We start from the raw sequence: 13,365 nt of genomic DNA, 5'->3' as shown, positions 1-13,365 counted from the left end.
CATTTCTGGACTGGAAGGCTGACGAAGGGCTTTAGTGTCAGGGGCCCCCCAGTCTCCATCTGACCAGTGAGCCTAGCTCTCTTCATGATTTTGAGTTTTGTTCCACATCTTCTCCCACTCTATCCAGAACCTTCTAATGTGATCCATTTCAGGGTAGTTGGTTATGGTAGCCAGGCACTGAAGAACGTACGTGGCTTTAACTGAAAAAAGCCAGCAGCCAGGGTTTGGGGAGTATTCCCCCAAGATGGATGAGGGCACCACCTAAATCTATTAAACAGAAAGAATTCTACTCCTGAGTCTATACAAAATTAGCATGCTCAGATGACCTCAGAGATGAGTCTTCCCACTCCTTAGGGGCAAATGATCAAGACAATCTTACACTTGATTCTCAGTCATTAAGAGAAGGGCACTTCCAAGTTCATTCTATGAGGCCAGAATGATCCTAATTCTAAAAGCCCACAAAGACCTCACCGACGTTCACCCCTCACGAACGTTCAGTACAGAAATCTGAGACAAATCATGAAGAAACCCATGCCAGCTTTGTGGGAAAAAGGATATCGTGGAAGAAGGGAAGTTTAGCTCAGCGTTTCTATTGGCCTGAAATCTGAAAATTAACTCATTTACTTCCCCACATCTGCTGACTAAAGATACAAAACCGTATGACTATCTGTCAATAAACCAAAACTCAGCTCTCTGTTGGGAGTTGGTCCTGACTCGTCACCATGCTGTAAGAAAGCAATGAACTGCCCATAGGGCTTCCTAGGCTGCTATCTGTACAGAAGCACACGGTCACATCCTTCTTCCTCGGAGTGGCTGGTAGGTTCGAACCACCGGTCCATCTGGCTAGCACCTGAACACTTGACCACTGCATCACTCAAACCACAGCCGTTGAGTTGAATCTGACTCGTAGCGACCCCATAGGAAGAGAACTGCCCATAGGGTTTCCGAGTCTGTTACCTTTATACAAACACACTGCCACGTTCTCTCCCTCCGAGGAGTTGTTTGTCTGAAGCCCTGACCTTGTGGTTCACAGCCCAACGCTTAATCCACGGCACCACCAGGGATCCTTACCATGTCAATTCATCTAGAGAAAAACATTTGAGAAAATGCAACATCCCTTCCGGATACACATTCTCTGTGCACTGGAAATAAAGAGAACATTCTCCATCTGACAGCCCTAATAAAAGCAGACCCACCCCACTCTTCAAGGTGAAATCTCCACCCTTCATCGGAGAGGAGGGGAGGGATCCCTTGACACATTTTTATTTCACACCCCACGGAGCAAAGGAAAAGAGCAAAGGCATACAAGTTGGAATGGGAGGCGCTAAGTGTCCTTACTCACAGACATCCAGATTTTCAGTGCCAAAAGTACAAATGAATCTACATACCACCCCAGAAAACTAAGAATTCGATTCAGCAACACTGCAGAATACAAGAGCAACACAGAAAAAGAACCGTAAATACCAGAAGAATGTAAAAATAATAAAAAATGACTCCGAATATCAAAATCATAAAGGTATTTACTAATATTTTTTCTAAGATATATACAAGACCTCTATGCTGGCAACTCCAAAACCCTGCTGAGAGACATTTGTTGTTGTTAAGTACCGTGGAGTCGGTGCCAATTCATAGCTACCCTGTCCAGGGTTTCCGAGACTGTAAATCTTTATGGGAGCAGAAAGCCTCATCTTTCTCCCCTGGAACAGCTGGTGGTTTCGAACTACCAACCTTGAGGTTAGCAGCCCGATTAGTAACCACTATGCTACCAGAGCTCCTTGCTGAGAGACATTAAGAAGGGCCTTTTGTGGCGCTGTGGGTTAATGCGTCAGACTGCAAAGCCGTTTGAACTGCAAGGCTGGCAGTTCAAGCTCACCAGCTGCTCCTCGGAAACCCTATACAGGGTCGTTATTGGTCGGAACCGACTTGACAGCACTTCACGACAACAACAACCACCAAATATACAGATAACCAGAGGCAGGAATTGGAAGACTTACTATGTAAATGATGTCAAACCTCCCAAAATGATATGCAGATTCAATGAACTCCCAATCAAAGTCTCAACACGGTTTTGTTTCGCTTTTTTTCCTTGTACCTACTGATACAAGCTCTGGTAGCATAGTGGTTACGAGTTGGGCTGCCAACCTCAAGGTCAGCAGTTTGAAACTACTAGCCGTTCCGCGGGAGAAAGATGAGGCTTTCTGCTCCTGTAAAGATTTACAGCCTCGGAAACCCTGTGCAGGGTCGCTATGAGTCGGAACCGACTCCACGGCACATAACAACAACAACAACTGATACATTGACGCTAAAAGTGACATAGAAACCCAAAAGACCTAGGAGTTAAAGCACTCTTTATTATACATAAAATAAAGACAGCAACCATGCAGAGCTCACTACCGAATTCCGAGGCTTATGATAAAGCTATTTAATCAGGTCTATGAGGAGCTCTGGTAGCATAGTGGTTACGAGTTGGGCTGCCAACCTCAAGGTCAGCAGTTCGAAACTACTAGCCGTTCTGCAGGAGAAAGATGAGGCGTTCTGCTCCCGTAAAGATTTACAGCCTCGGAAACCCTGTACAGGGTCGCTAGGGGTCGGAACCGACTCGACGGCACTTAGCAACAACAATGAGGTGCTGGCATAGAATACACAAAACCAAGAGTCTAGAAACTTCTATAATGGAAGGGTGTTCTCAGTAAAGGACACGGGAGACACGGAAGAGTAAAGGAAAATGGAACCGCACCCATCACAAACAAGGATCATCAACGTAAATAAACATAAAGCTGAAACTATAAAGCCTTTGAAAGAAATCACAGTAGACAAATGTTCCTTAAAAAAGAAACAAACATAAGAAAAAGGGAAACTGGACCTCTTCAAAACTAAAAACTTCTATTCACCAACAGATACCATTAACACAATAAAAATGAAGCCACCAGCTAAGAGAAAATAATTACAGCATACATACCTGGTAAAGGGATTTGTAACCAGATTATATAAAGAAATCTTATTAATCCATAACAAAAACAGGCAAAAGATATGAAAAGACCCCTCACAAAGGAAGATAAGGAATCTATCATCTCTATGGGGTCAAACTGGCAGCAGCAACTCAAAACGTTGTATGAGAAGCTTCAGGACAGTAAGTGTATGTTCGTGGTGGGGAATCATCTGGAAAGGAAAGCAAGAGAGGGTGTTCAACGTAAAAGCCGCCATTCGTGTCAATGAAGGGCACAGGTGGAAAGTGCTAAATTGGTGTATTCTTTGTGCTGTATGTTTTCACCGGATTTTTTTTTCTTATGTTATAACTAAATTAATCTTAACTCAATGCTTATACAATAATCCATCAATTTGTCATTGGGTACAACAACTACACACACACATACACACATGAAAGAAGATGACGATACAGGAATGGTCAGTAAAATGTGTAATATCAGGAGGCATCAGAAAAATGCAAAATTAAACCACAGTGAGGTGTCCCCACCAGAGTAGCTAAAATTGTTTAAACTGATAACAACAAGTGTTGACAGGAATGTGGATCAATGGGAATTCTTAAACATTGCTGGTAGAAATGCAAGATGGTACGATTTAGGGAAAAGTTTCAAAGTTTCTTCTAAAATTCAACATATATTTGCCATGCAATCTAGCAATTCCACATCTTGAAGTTTACTCAAGAGGAATGAAAGCCTGTGTCCATACTCACAACAGCTCTATGTACAGTACCCAGAAAATGGACAAACAAGCGGTGGTACATTCATTCACACAATACTATTCAGCAAAAGAACAAGCATGAGCCACTTACTGTCCACAACCACATACATATATGAATCTAAAAAGCATTATTATTGAACAACAGAATCCAGATACAAAAAGAATGTATGTGGTGAGATCCCATAACAGAACATTCAAATACAACATAAACGAATCCTTGATTGCAGAAACCAGGACAGTGGGTGCCTACATGGGGTGAGGACAAATGGACGGGGAATTTGAGGTAACCTCTAGGGTACACTGTGTCTTGGGATGTTGTTGTTGTTGTTAAGTGCCTTCGAGTTGGTTCCGACCCATAGCGACCCTGTACAGGGTTTCCGAGGGTGTAAATCTTTACGGGAGTAGAAAGCCTCATCTTTCTCCTGCGGAGCGGCTGGTAGTTTCGAACCACTGACCTTAAGGTTCGCAGCCCGATTCGTAACTACTACGCTACCAAAGCTCCTTGTCAAGTCGATTCTGACTCATAGCGATTATGTATAGGGTTTCCAACTAGCAATTGGTGGGTTTGAACTGCCCACATTGTGGTTTGCAGTCCAGTGCTGATTCTATAGTGCCACACCAGGAGTCCATATTATGTCACAGTTTGTTGTTGTTGTTGTTAAGTACCGTGGAGTTGGTTCCAACTCATAGTGACCCTATAGAGGGTTTCCGAGGCTGTAAATCTTTACAGGAGCAGAAAGCCTCATCTTTCTCCCCCGGAACGGCTGGTAGTTTCAAACTCCTGACCTGAAGGTTAGCAGCCCAATTAGTAACCACTACGCTACCAGAGCACAGGTGATGTCAAAACTCAATGAATTGTACACTCAAAATCTATGAATTTCACTATGTAATTTTCACTTCATTTTTTAAAAGATCACATATTAAAAATGGCTAATACTGGGTACCCACAAAGTAGCTTTTCTCAACCTCTTAAATGTCCCACTAAAATGAGCCAAACATACCAGAGACTTCTGGATACCAAAATCTGGTTCCTATTTATTCCTTACTAGCGGAATCCAGACTTTTTACCCAATACATGACAACCTCCCAGCCAGGAGTGTCCATAAGACAGACAGAGTCCCAGTTAGGAGAGAAGAGAGGACATTCTAGATGTTACTTGTGGAAAGAAGTAGCATTCTTTTCCTGCTGCCTCTTATACCTGCTGCTTAGAACAGCTTGGGCTGGCCTAAGCTCCTGGTCAAAGACCACACAGTCTGAAGACGCTCCGAGAGGGCCGTTCCTGCTGGCCGGCAATCCACCAGACCCAGGAGATGTCCCTCTGAGTGAGAGTCCTGTTTCTTACAGTTGGTCCTCCTCTTGGCTTCACTCCATAGACACACAAAGTAGACACTCAACATTAAGTCTCTTCAGCTTCATTCCATTCTCAGATCTCATGGGCATTTGACTAAACATACCTTCGAATGCTTGCTTTTTTTACTCTTTCTTCCCCCAAACTCACTTCACAAAGTGTCTTTACTTTTCTTACAAAAAAAGGAAGAAAATCAACACATAATTTCTGTGATTTACTGTGCAATCGAACATGCTAACAGACAAAATGACATTTTCCCGACAAATTATTTGGTGCCTATGATTTTCTGAGCACAGGAGCCAGATGGTCCTCACAGAAACTGAGGAGTGTATTCATGTAGTTCAAAGGTTTGCTTATTTTTTTTTTTTGGTCTTAAAAAAGACTCTATTGATTGTAACGTGCGGGCGCTACGGGAGAAATCCTGACCGTGGAGGAGGATGCTGATATTTACGACCACGCTGGTGCTCATTACAGGCGGTCCTGACAGGGGCTCATTAAAATCAATGTTTATGTTCCTTATGTATCTTCCCTATCTAATGTTCTTGGCATTGTGTTTATTACCCCGTTCCAACAAGCATGGAACATAGGAGCGGCTCTTTTTCCTTCTCGTGTCACACAGGAATAACGGGATCTGAGACATGAACGCAACCACTCACCATCAATGACGGACGGAGATTAAATGTTACGTTTCAGAGCAAAACATTTGAGGACGGTTCTATGTTTTTTTATTCATCTACAATTAGAAAAAGATGGGAGGGATTGGTCCAATGAGAGAGAGAGAGAAATATGTGTCCCCCTTGCTGTTTAGTGCCATTGACTCATTGCCGACTCACAGGGACACTGTGTAGGGTTTCCAGGGGCGGCTGGTGAGTTTGAACTGCCATCTTTGCTTGTCAAACTGACCTTGTGGTGCAGTGTTTATCCTACAGCACCACACCAGGACTCCTGGGTCCCCCCAGAAATGGCACTACCCTAAAATCACGCCCAAAGACACACTGCTATCAAGTCAATTCTGAGTCACAGTGACCCCAGGGGGCCGGGCAGGACTGTGATCGCTCACTGTCCCTTGGAACGACGGGTAGTTCGAACTGCTGAGATCATGCTTATCAGCCCAGTGCTTAACCCACTGTACCACCATGGTTCCTAAAAAGGAGATTCTATTCTCTCCTTCCTGAGATGGCTGCAATGGATGCAGACCCCCTCCCCACTTCCAAACACACTTACATGTCCTCCAGGAGGGGGACCAGAGCTCCTGGCTAGGCAATCCAGGACTTTAGCACAAAGCTTACCTGACCCATCAGGTGAGCCATGAAGATGGACCTGGGTTTAAAAATCAAGACGAACTATACGCATCACTGCCACCAAATTCCAGAGCCTACCCCCCGCCCCCCCCCACACACACCAACTTGTTGAGGGATCATCTATGAACTCCTCTGAAAACGCATACACTAAAACATCTTGAAGTTGCTATGAATACAAGGCTAAGTCTGTATGCATAACCACGAATGGTGGGAGAATTCTTTGGTAAAATCATGGACGCCCAAAGCAAACGCACAGTGAAGTCCAGAGCCGAATCTGTTTTAGAGCGATGGCGGTTTTTGTGAGTGGGAGGCCAGTGGCCAGCTAAAATGAGCAATCCTCATACGGCGCCTTCCTGTGGCTGTGAACAAAGCCATGCCTCGGGGAGTTACTCACTCGACTTCCGGGGTCTTCTGTCCAAGCAGCTTTATTCCGTGCAGCCCCTTCTCACAGCCAGACATCTCTATTTTCCCCAAAGGGCTGTCCACTACCTTGAAGTTCATTCCACAGGTCTTGTACATTTTCCCAAATACCTGAAGAGAAAATAAATAAAATCAGAAGACCATGAGAGAGTCTGGGCATTGTCCAGCACAACCGAGACATCACAGTTATCTTAGGACATAAAAGATCTCCCATAGCATTTGTTCCCATTTCTGGAACCAAATCATGTGATGCGGTGTGTTTACAGCAGACTTGTGTTGGGCTGGTCACTGCTCCCAGGACATGAGAGGAAGTATGTCCTAAACTCCATCTCATAATGCTTGGGAGTGATAAGGAGCTGGAAGGGCCTTCAGCCAAGTACCCACCACAATGGCCCCAGACCTCCAGCCAATGCTCTGGACGTGGCTCTGGGTGGACGTGTTCCAGCCGAGCCTCAGGGTGCTCAAGCCCATCAGTCAGCCAGTGCAATACCACAGAAAGGCAGCAATGGTAATGTACTTCCTGGTCAGTTCGATTCAGGAAATGGGGCGTGAGCATCTGCCTCGCTCACTTCAGACACCCGGAACAGTCACCATGGAGCCCTTTTTTGGGCACAAGGAAACGCTGGCTTCATACTGAGCCCTGAGGGTGCAATGCTTAGGCACTTGATTACTAACAAAAAGTGAGCAGTTGGAACCCACAAGCCCATCTGTAGGAGAAAAGACCTGGGGATCTGGCCCTGTAAAGATGACAGTCTAGGACACCCTAAGTGACCAGCCGGCCTACTCTGCCACATGGAGCTGCTCGGAGTCAGAATCGATTCCATGGCACTCAAACCCAATGGGCAGTCTGTCCCCAGGCCATCAGCGTCTGGCCACGTGGTGAGGGGGTACCTGCCCCCTGAACCAGGGTGTCAGACACCAGGAGACACAGCTGGAGTATCAGGGGGTGGGCAGTGGGCAGCAGGTGGAGTGGAGCCTCAGTGGGGTGAGGGTGGTGAGGAGCCCGAGGGCAGGGCCTACATGGAAGGGTAATACCAGGCACACAGGGCACGGACACCATCGGACCCAACAACCTGACCACAGAACAAATGCAGGGTCCGCACTGTGTGGACGGGGCCAAGCCACCACCTGACCAGGTGTCAGCCACAGCCAGACTGACAAGGAGCTGCTTACCGCAGGAGGAAGCAGGACAGGGCTGTTCTTCAGGGTACAACAGGCCGGACCACCCCCCACCCACCTGGTGAGAGCATCTCAGGTCCCTGCCGGTGGGACTCTCAGGGTGTAACAGGCCAGACCACCCCCACCTGGTGAGGGCATCTCGGGTCCCCGCAGGTGGAACACCCAGGGCACATGCATGGGGCGCATGGGGACAAGGACTCTGGGGAAATAACAGCAAAGGCCCCCACCCAGGAGTTGCCTGGGGACAGCACATGGACTTGGCACGAAGCCAGAGCTGACATCTAGGGGACCCTCGCTGTGGGCCATTTCTGAAGGTGGTTTTTCCCCCAAAACCATGAAAAGCGTGACAAAGGGTTATGAGTGGCACACTTGCATCTCCACAGCTCCTCCAGGCTTCTATGCAGACCCCATGAAAGGCGGATGTGGAGGGGCCGAGCAAAGACAAAGCCCAGGGCAGGGCTGCCACGCGCCATTGGGCAGACTCTGACTCAGTGACAGGTGGGCCTAAGCAGCCAGGAGACGTGTCCTGTTAACAGTAACACACACAGGTCATCCAGCAGGTATGACACCAGCGTGAACACACCTGTACATCCCAGCCAAAGGCATCTCAGGAAACCCGCTCCAAACCAAAACACCAAGCCCTCTGCTGCTGCCACGTCGGCCTCCAGAAACCCCCTGAGCCTGTCGGCAAGGAACTGGGTTCCAAAGGGTTTTCAAGAGCTGATGGTATGACATGAAATTGTCTGACGTGGGATTGCCAGACCTTTAACTGTAGGTACCGCTGGGCAGATTTGAACCTTCAGCCTTCTGGTGAGCAAACACATTCATTAACCATTTGCACCATACAAGGACTCCACCTGAGACTCCCCAAATCTCATGACAGCCGCACATCATACTGTGACCCAGTGAGCCTCACTTTTTATCAGGAGGGACAACACTGCGCTTCCCTCACTTTGCATGGCCCCCGACGAAGCGGTCTCCAGCAGAGAGAGGCAGTCACCTGAGGAAGCACAGACAGCGTCCTGCCACGTGGCTTTCCCTCGGGTGTGGGACCCCACCCACAGCACGTCCCCACGAATTGGCAGTGTTCCAGCACCCAGGTACCCGCTAACCACCACGTCGCTGTGACAATGTGTCATGAGTCACAATGAGCTGGCAGCCCGGCGTTCAGAATGAAATGTCACTTCTTAAGGCTGTTATGTCTGGCGAAGCTTCAGCTTAAATATGTCACAGCAGAAAATAACCTCATTCTTCACAGCCCACTAAAGTTGGGTGAAGTTTAACAGGCTTCTCAGAGAACAGGTAGCATGTTGGCACGCGCCGGGAGACCGGAGGGAAACTCACTGACTCTCTCAATTAGGCTCAGCAGCCGAGGCCACCCGGCTCCGGCTCGAGAAGAGACTGATCAGCTCTGGCTTGGTGCTGAGAAACTTATGGAAGACAACACACGCTCCCTCTGACAAGCCGGCTCTGGTGGCAAAGTTAGAACATCTCAAACTGCTCTCCAAAGAGCCGAGTCCCGTGATTTGAAATCCTCTTCCCCTAGGAAGCAAGAGGTCTTACAGTATCAGAGGATGGCACTCATCGGTGGGGAGGAGAGGTGGCATGAACAGGTACAGACTGCCTACCCGCACACAGATCTCTCTGTCATCCAAGCCACTTGATTCGGTGGACGGCACAATTATTTAACTCCAGGAGGTGGGGCAATGCGGTTTCTAGGTTCACTCACCAAATCCTCCTTGTACGGATTTGGAGAGTCCAGAACTGGTACCACCCAAGCTCCTCACAGCGAACTCAGCAAACGTCCAAGAATAAGAGCCACCCAGAACAAGAGGGGGAAGCCCCCTCCACCAAGGAGGCCTCTGGTAGCCTGTGCACATGGACCTCCCTCTCAAACACAGCTATCCCTAGGCTCATGATCTCTGTGAAGGCCTCACCCTTACAGCCGTCCCCACCCCCAAGCACTCCCTGGGTGCAGGCTACAAAACCACAGGAAGCTCTGAGTCAGAAAATCTTTAAAAAGACCACACTTATTAGTGGAAAAGAGACTGGCGGAACCCCAAGACCATGGCCCTTAGTTGCCCCTCAGACCTAGAGTTAAACCCACATGGTGTTGCTACTGTTACGTGCCTTTGAGTCAGTCCGGCTCATAGTAACCTCGTGTATACCAGAGCCATGCCCTGGCCAGTCCTGCGCTGTCTTCACAATTGCTACTACACTTGAGCCCATTGTCGTTACCATTGTGCCAAGCCATCTGCTTCTTTGTTGCCCTTCCACTTTACCAAGCATGATGGCCTGCTCCAGGGATTGATTCCTCTTGATAACGTCCAAAGTATGAGACGAAGTCTGGCCATCTTGGCTTTAAGGAGCATTCTGGTTGTAGTTCTTCCAACAGAGATTTGTTTATTCTTCTAGCAGTCCATGGTATCTTTAATAATCTTCTCCAATTATCATAACTCAAATGCATCAATTCTTCTATTGTCTTCCTTATTCACTGTCCAAGTTTCATATGCACATGAGGTGATTGAAAATACCATGAATTGGGTCAAGAACACTTTAGTCTGAACATTGACATCTTTGCTTTTGAACACTTTGCTTGAATGTATTGCCTAACACAATACGTCGTTGGATTTCTTGGCTGCTGTTTTCATGAATGTTGATGGCGGAGTCAAGCAAAATGAAGTCTTTGACAACTTCAATCTTTTCTCCATTTATCATGATGTTATTCATTGGTCCAGCAGTGAGGATTTTTGTTTTCTTTACATTGAGGTGCAATCCATACTGAAGGCTGTGGTCTTTGATCTTCTTCAGTAAGTATTTTAAGTCCTCTTTGCTCTCGGTAAGCAAGGTTGTATCATCTGATCTGCATATTGCAGGTTGTTAATGAGTCTTCCTCCAATTCTGATGTCACACTCTTGTTCATATAATTCATCATACAAGTTGAGTAAACATAGTGAAAGAACACAACCCTGGTGGCACACTTTGCTGATTCTAAACCATTCAGTGTCCCCTTGTTCTGTTCAAACAACTACCTCTTGGTCTATGTACAGGTTCCTCATGAGCACCTTGAAGTGTTTTGGAATATTCATTCTCCTCAATGTTGTCCATAGCTCGTCATTATCCACACAGTTGAAAGCCCTTCTATAGTCATTAAAGCACAGATAAACGTCTTTCTGGTATTCTCTGCTTTCAGTCAAGACCCGTCTGACATCAGTAATGATAATGCTCGTTCCACATTCTCATCTAAATCCAGCTCAAACCTCTGGCAGTTGTCTGTTAATGTACTGTTGCAGCGGTTTTTAAATGATCTTCAACAAAATTTTACTTGCATGTGATATTAATGAGGTTGTCTGAGATTTCTGCATTCCATTCAGTTACCTCTCCTGAATGGGCACAAACATGGATATTTTCCAAACAGTTAGCTGGTTAGCTGTCTTCCAAATCACTTGGCAGAGATGAGTGAGTGCTTCCAGTGCGCCACATCAGTTTGTTGAAGGATTTCAATTTGTAGTCCATCAATTCCTGGTGCCTTGTTCTTTGCCAATGCTTTCAGCACACCTTGGACTTCCTCCTTCAGTGCCACTGCCTCTTGAAGTGGTTCAACACTGACCATTTATTTTTGTTACGTGATTCTGTCCTTCCGCCTTCTCTTGATGTTTTCTCCACCATTCAGTATTTCCCCGAAACAACAGACAGGTGTGTAAGATGGTCAACAGCACCAGGGATGTACACACTCCCCAGAACAATCAACCACACCACACCAGAAAGAAGAGAGCCCACAAGGCAGGCAGGCAGGATAGGTGGAAACAGGACACACAGGGTGGAGTAGGAAGAATGCTGTTACACTGTGAGGACTGAAGTCAATGTCATGACACAAAATGGATTCTGGCTGTTGAACGGAAAGCCAATTTGCTTTGTAAACTTTCACCAAAATTGCAATAAAAAGATTTTAAAAGAAATGTAAAGCAGGAGCACCAGATTCAAGATGGCGGCCAGCAAGAGGCTGATGAAGGAGCTTGAAGAAACCCACAAACGTGGGATGAAAAACTTCCGAAACATCCAGGTTGATGAAGCTAATTTATTGACTTGGCAAGGGCTAACTGTTCCTGACAACCCTCCATATTATAAGGGGGCCTTCAGAATCAAAAACAACTTTTCAGCAGAGTACCCGTTCAAACCACTGAAGATCACATTTAAAACAAAGCTCTATCACCCAAACATCGATGAAAAGGGTCAGGTTTGCCTGCCGGTAATTAGTGCTGAAAACTGGAAGCCAGCAACCAAAACTGACCAAGTCCTCCAGTCCCTCAGAACACTGGTCAACGACCCCCAGCTGGAACACCTGCTCCAGGCTGACCTAGCTGAAGAATACTCTAAGGACCGTAAAAAGTTCTGTAAGAATGCTGTAAGAATGCTGAGTGTACAAAGAAATATGGGGAAAAGTGACCTGTGGACTAAAAATCTGTCATGAATGATTGCAGCCAGTGTGAGCAGAGACCCCAACAGTTCATTCAGATCCCCCGGCAAAGCAGGACTCTATGGAACATTGATGCGAGCCACCACCTGGCGTCCGCTTGTGGCCGTTACTAACTTTCTACAGTTTTCTTAATCAAAAGTGGTCTAGACAACCCGTAAAGAAGGGATTAAAAATGTACAATGTTCTAAAAATAAATAAATGTAAAAGACAGGAAAGAAAGAAGCAAAAGAAAACAAAAGATCTGAGTGCAACGTGGGACTTGGGTTTGGCAGGCTCCCTGCCAGCTGACCCTCTGGCCCAATGTTGTCCCGCCGCAGCACTGGGCTCCCTGCCGGCTGACCCCCTGGCCCGTGTCGTCCCACCACAGCACTGGGCTCGCTGACCTGCCCACTGTAGTCTGCTCAAGGTATGTCAAGCAACGTTGGTTTGTTTTTGAATTTTTATTGCAGTGAGATATATAGAAGAAACAATCTACTGTTTCAACCGCTTCCATGTGCACAATTCCATGACATGAACTATGGTCACCATGTGGAGATGTTCACAGGTCTTAATGGATTAAAAAAAATCAAAAGGAAAACATTTCATGGCACCCAGAAAGGAAACGACACTCTAATTTCTGTGTACATAAGTTCGATGGATTGGCACAGTGGCAGCAGCAATGGACTCGAGCTGAACAACAATTGTGGGCTTGGTGAAGGACCAGACAGTGTGTCGTTCTGCTGTGCATGGGGTCACGATGAGTTGGAACCAACTCAAGGGCACCTAATACCAAAAAGTTTGGTTGGAACATTCACTTGCATACTGTCTAGAGCTGTTTTCACAGGATAATAGCAGAGCTGAGTAACTATGATAGAGACCACAAAGGCCCCAAAGTAAATATATTCACAAGCTGGGCCTTCACAGATACTCAGAGTGTCTCTAGACTTCTTGTACTGGTT

At 46.5% G+C, this 13,365-nt stretch overlaps 1 protein-coding gene and 1 pseudogene across 1 annotated transcript in view; one reads left to right on the top strand and one right to left on the bottom strand.

Annotated features, from left to right (window-relative positions):
- The window catches only part of MGMT (O-6-methylguanine-DNA methyltransferase), a 207,858-nt gene extending 200,988 nt beyond the window's left edge, over positions 1–6,870 (bottom strand). Inside the window, exon 1 of the mRNA XM_006867477.1 lies at positions 6,746–6,870. Coding sequence (XP_006867539.1) covers positions 6,746–6,870 — 125 coding nt within the window. The remainder of the gene's footprint in view (positions 1–6,745) is intronic.
- Positions 6,871–11,935: 5,065 nt separating this feature from the next.
- LOC102837479 lies at positions 11,936–12,408 on the top strand (annotated as a pseudogene).
- The last annotated feature ends 957 nt before the right edge of the window (positions 12,409–13,365 follow it).

This window comes from Chrysochloris asiatica, unplaced genomic scaffold, assembly GCF_000296735.1.
Source record: "Chrysochloris asiatica unplaced genomic scaffold, ChrAsi1.0 scaffold00105, whole genome shotgun sequence".
Classification (NCBI taxonomy): Eukaryota; Metazoa; Chordata; class Mammalia; order Afrosoricida; family Chrysochloridae; genus Chrysochloris; species Chrysochloris asiatica.
This window is presented reverse-complemented; position numbering and strand designations above follow the sequence as displayed.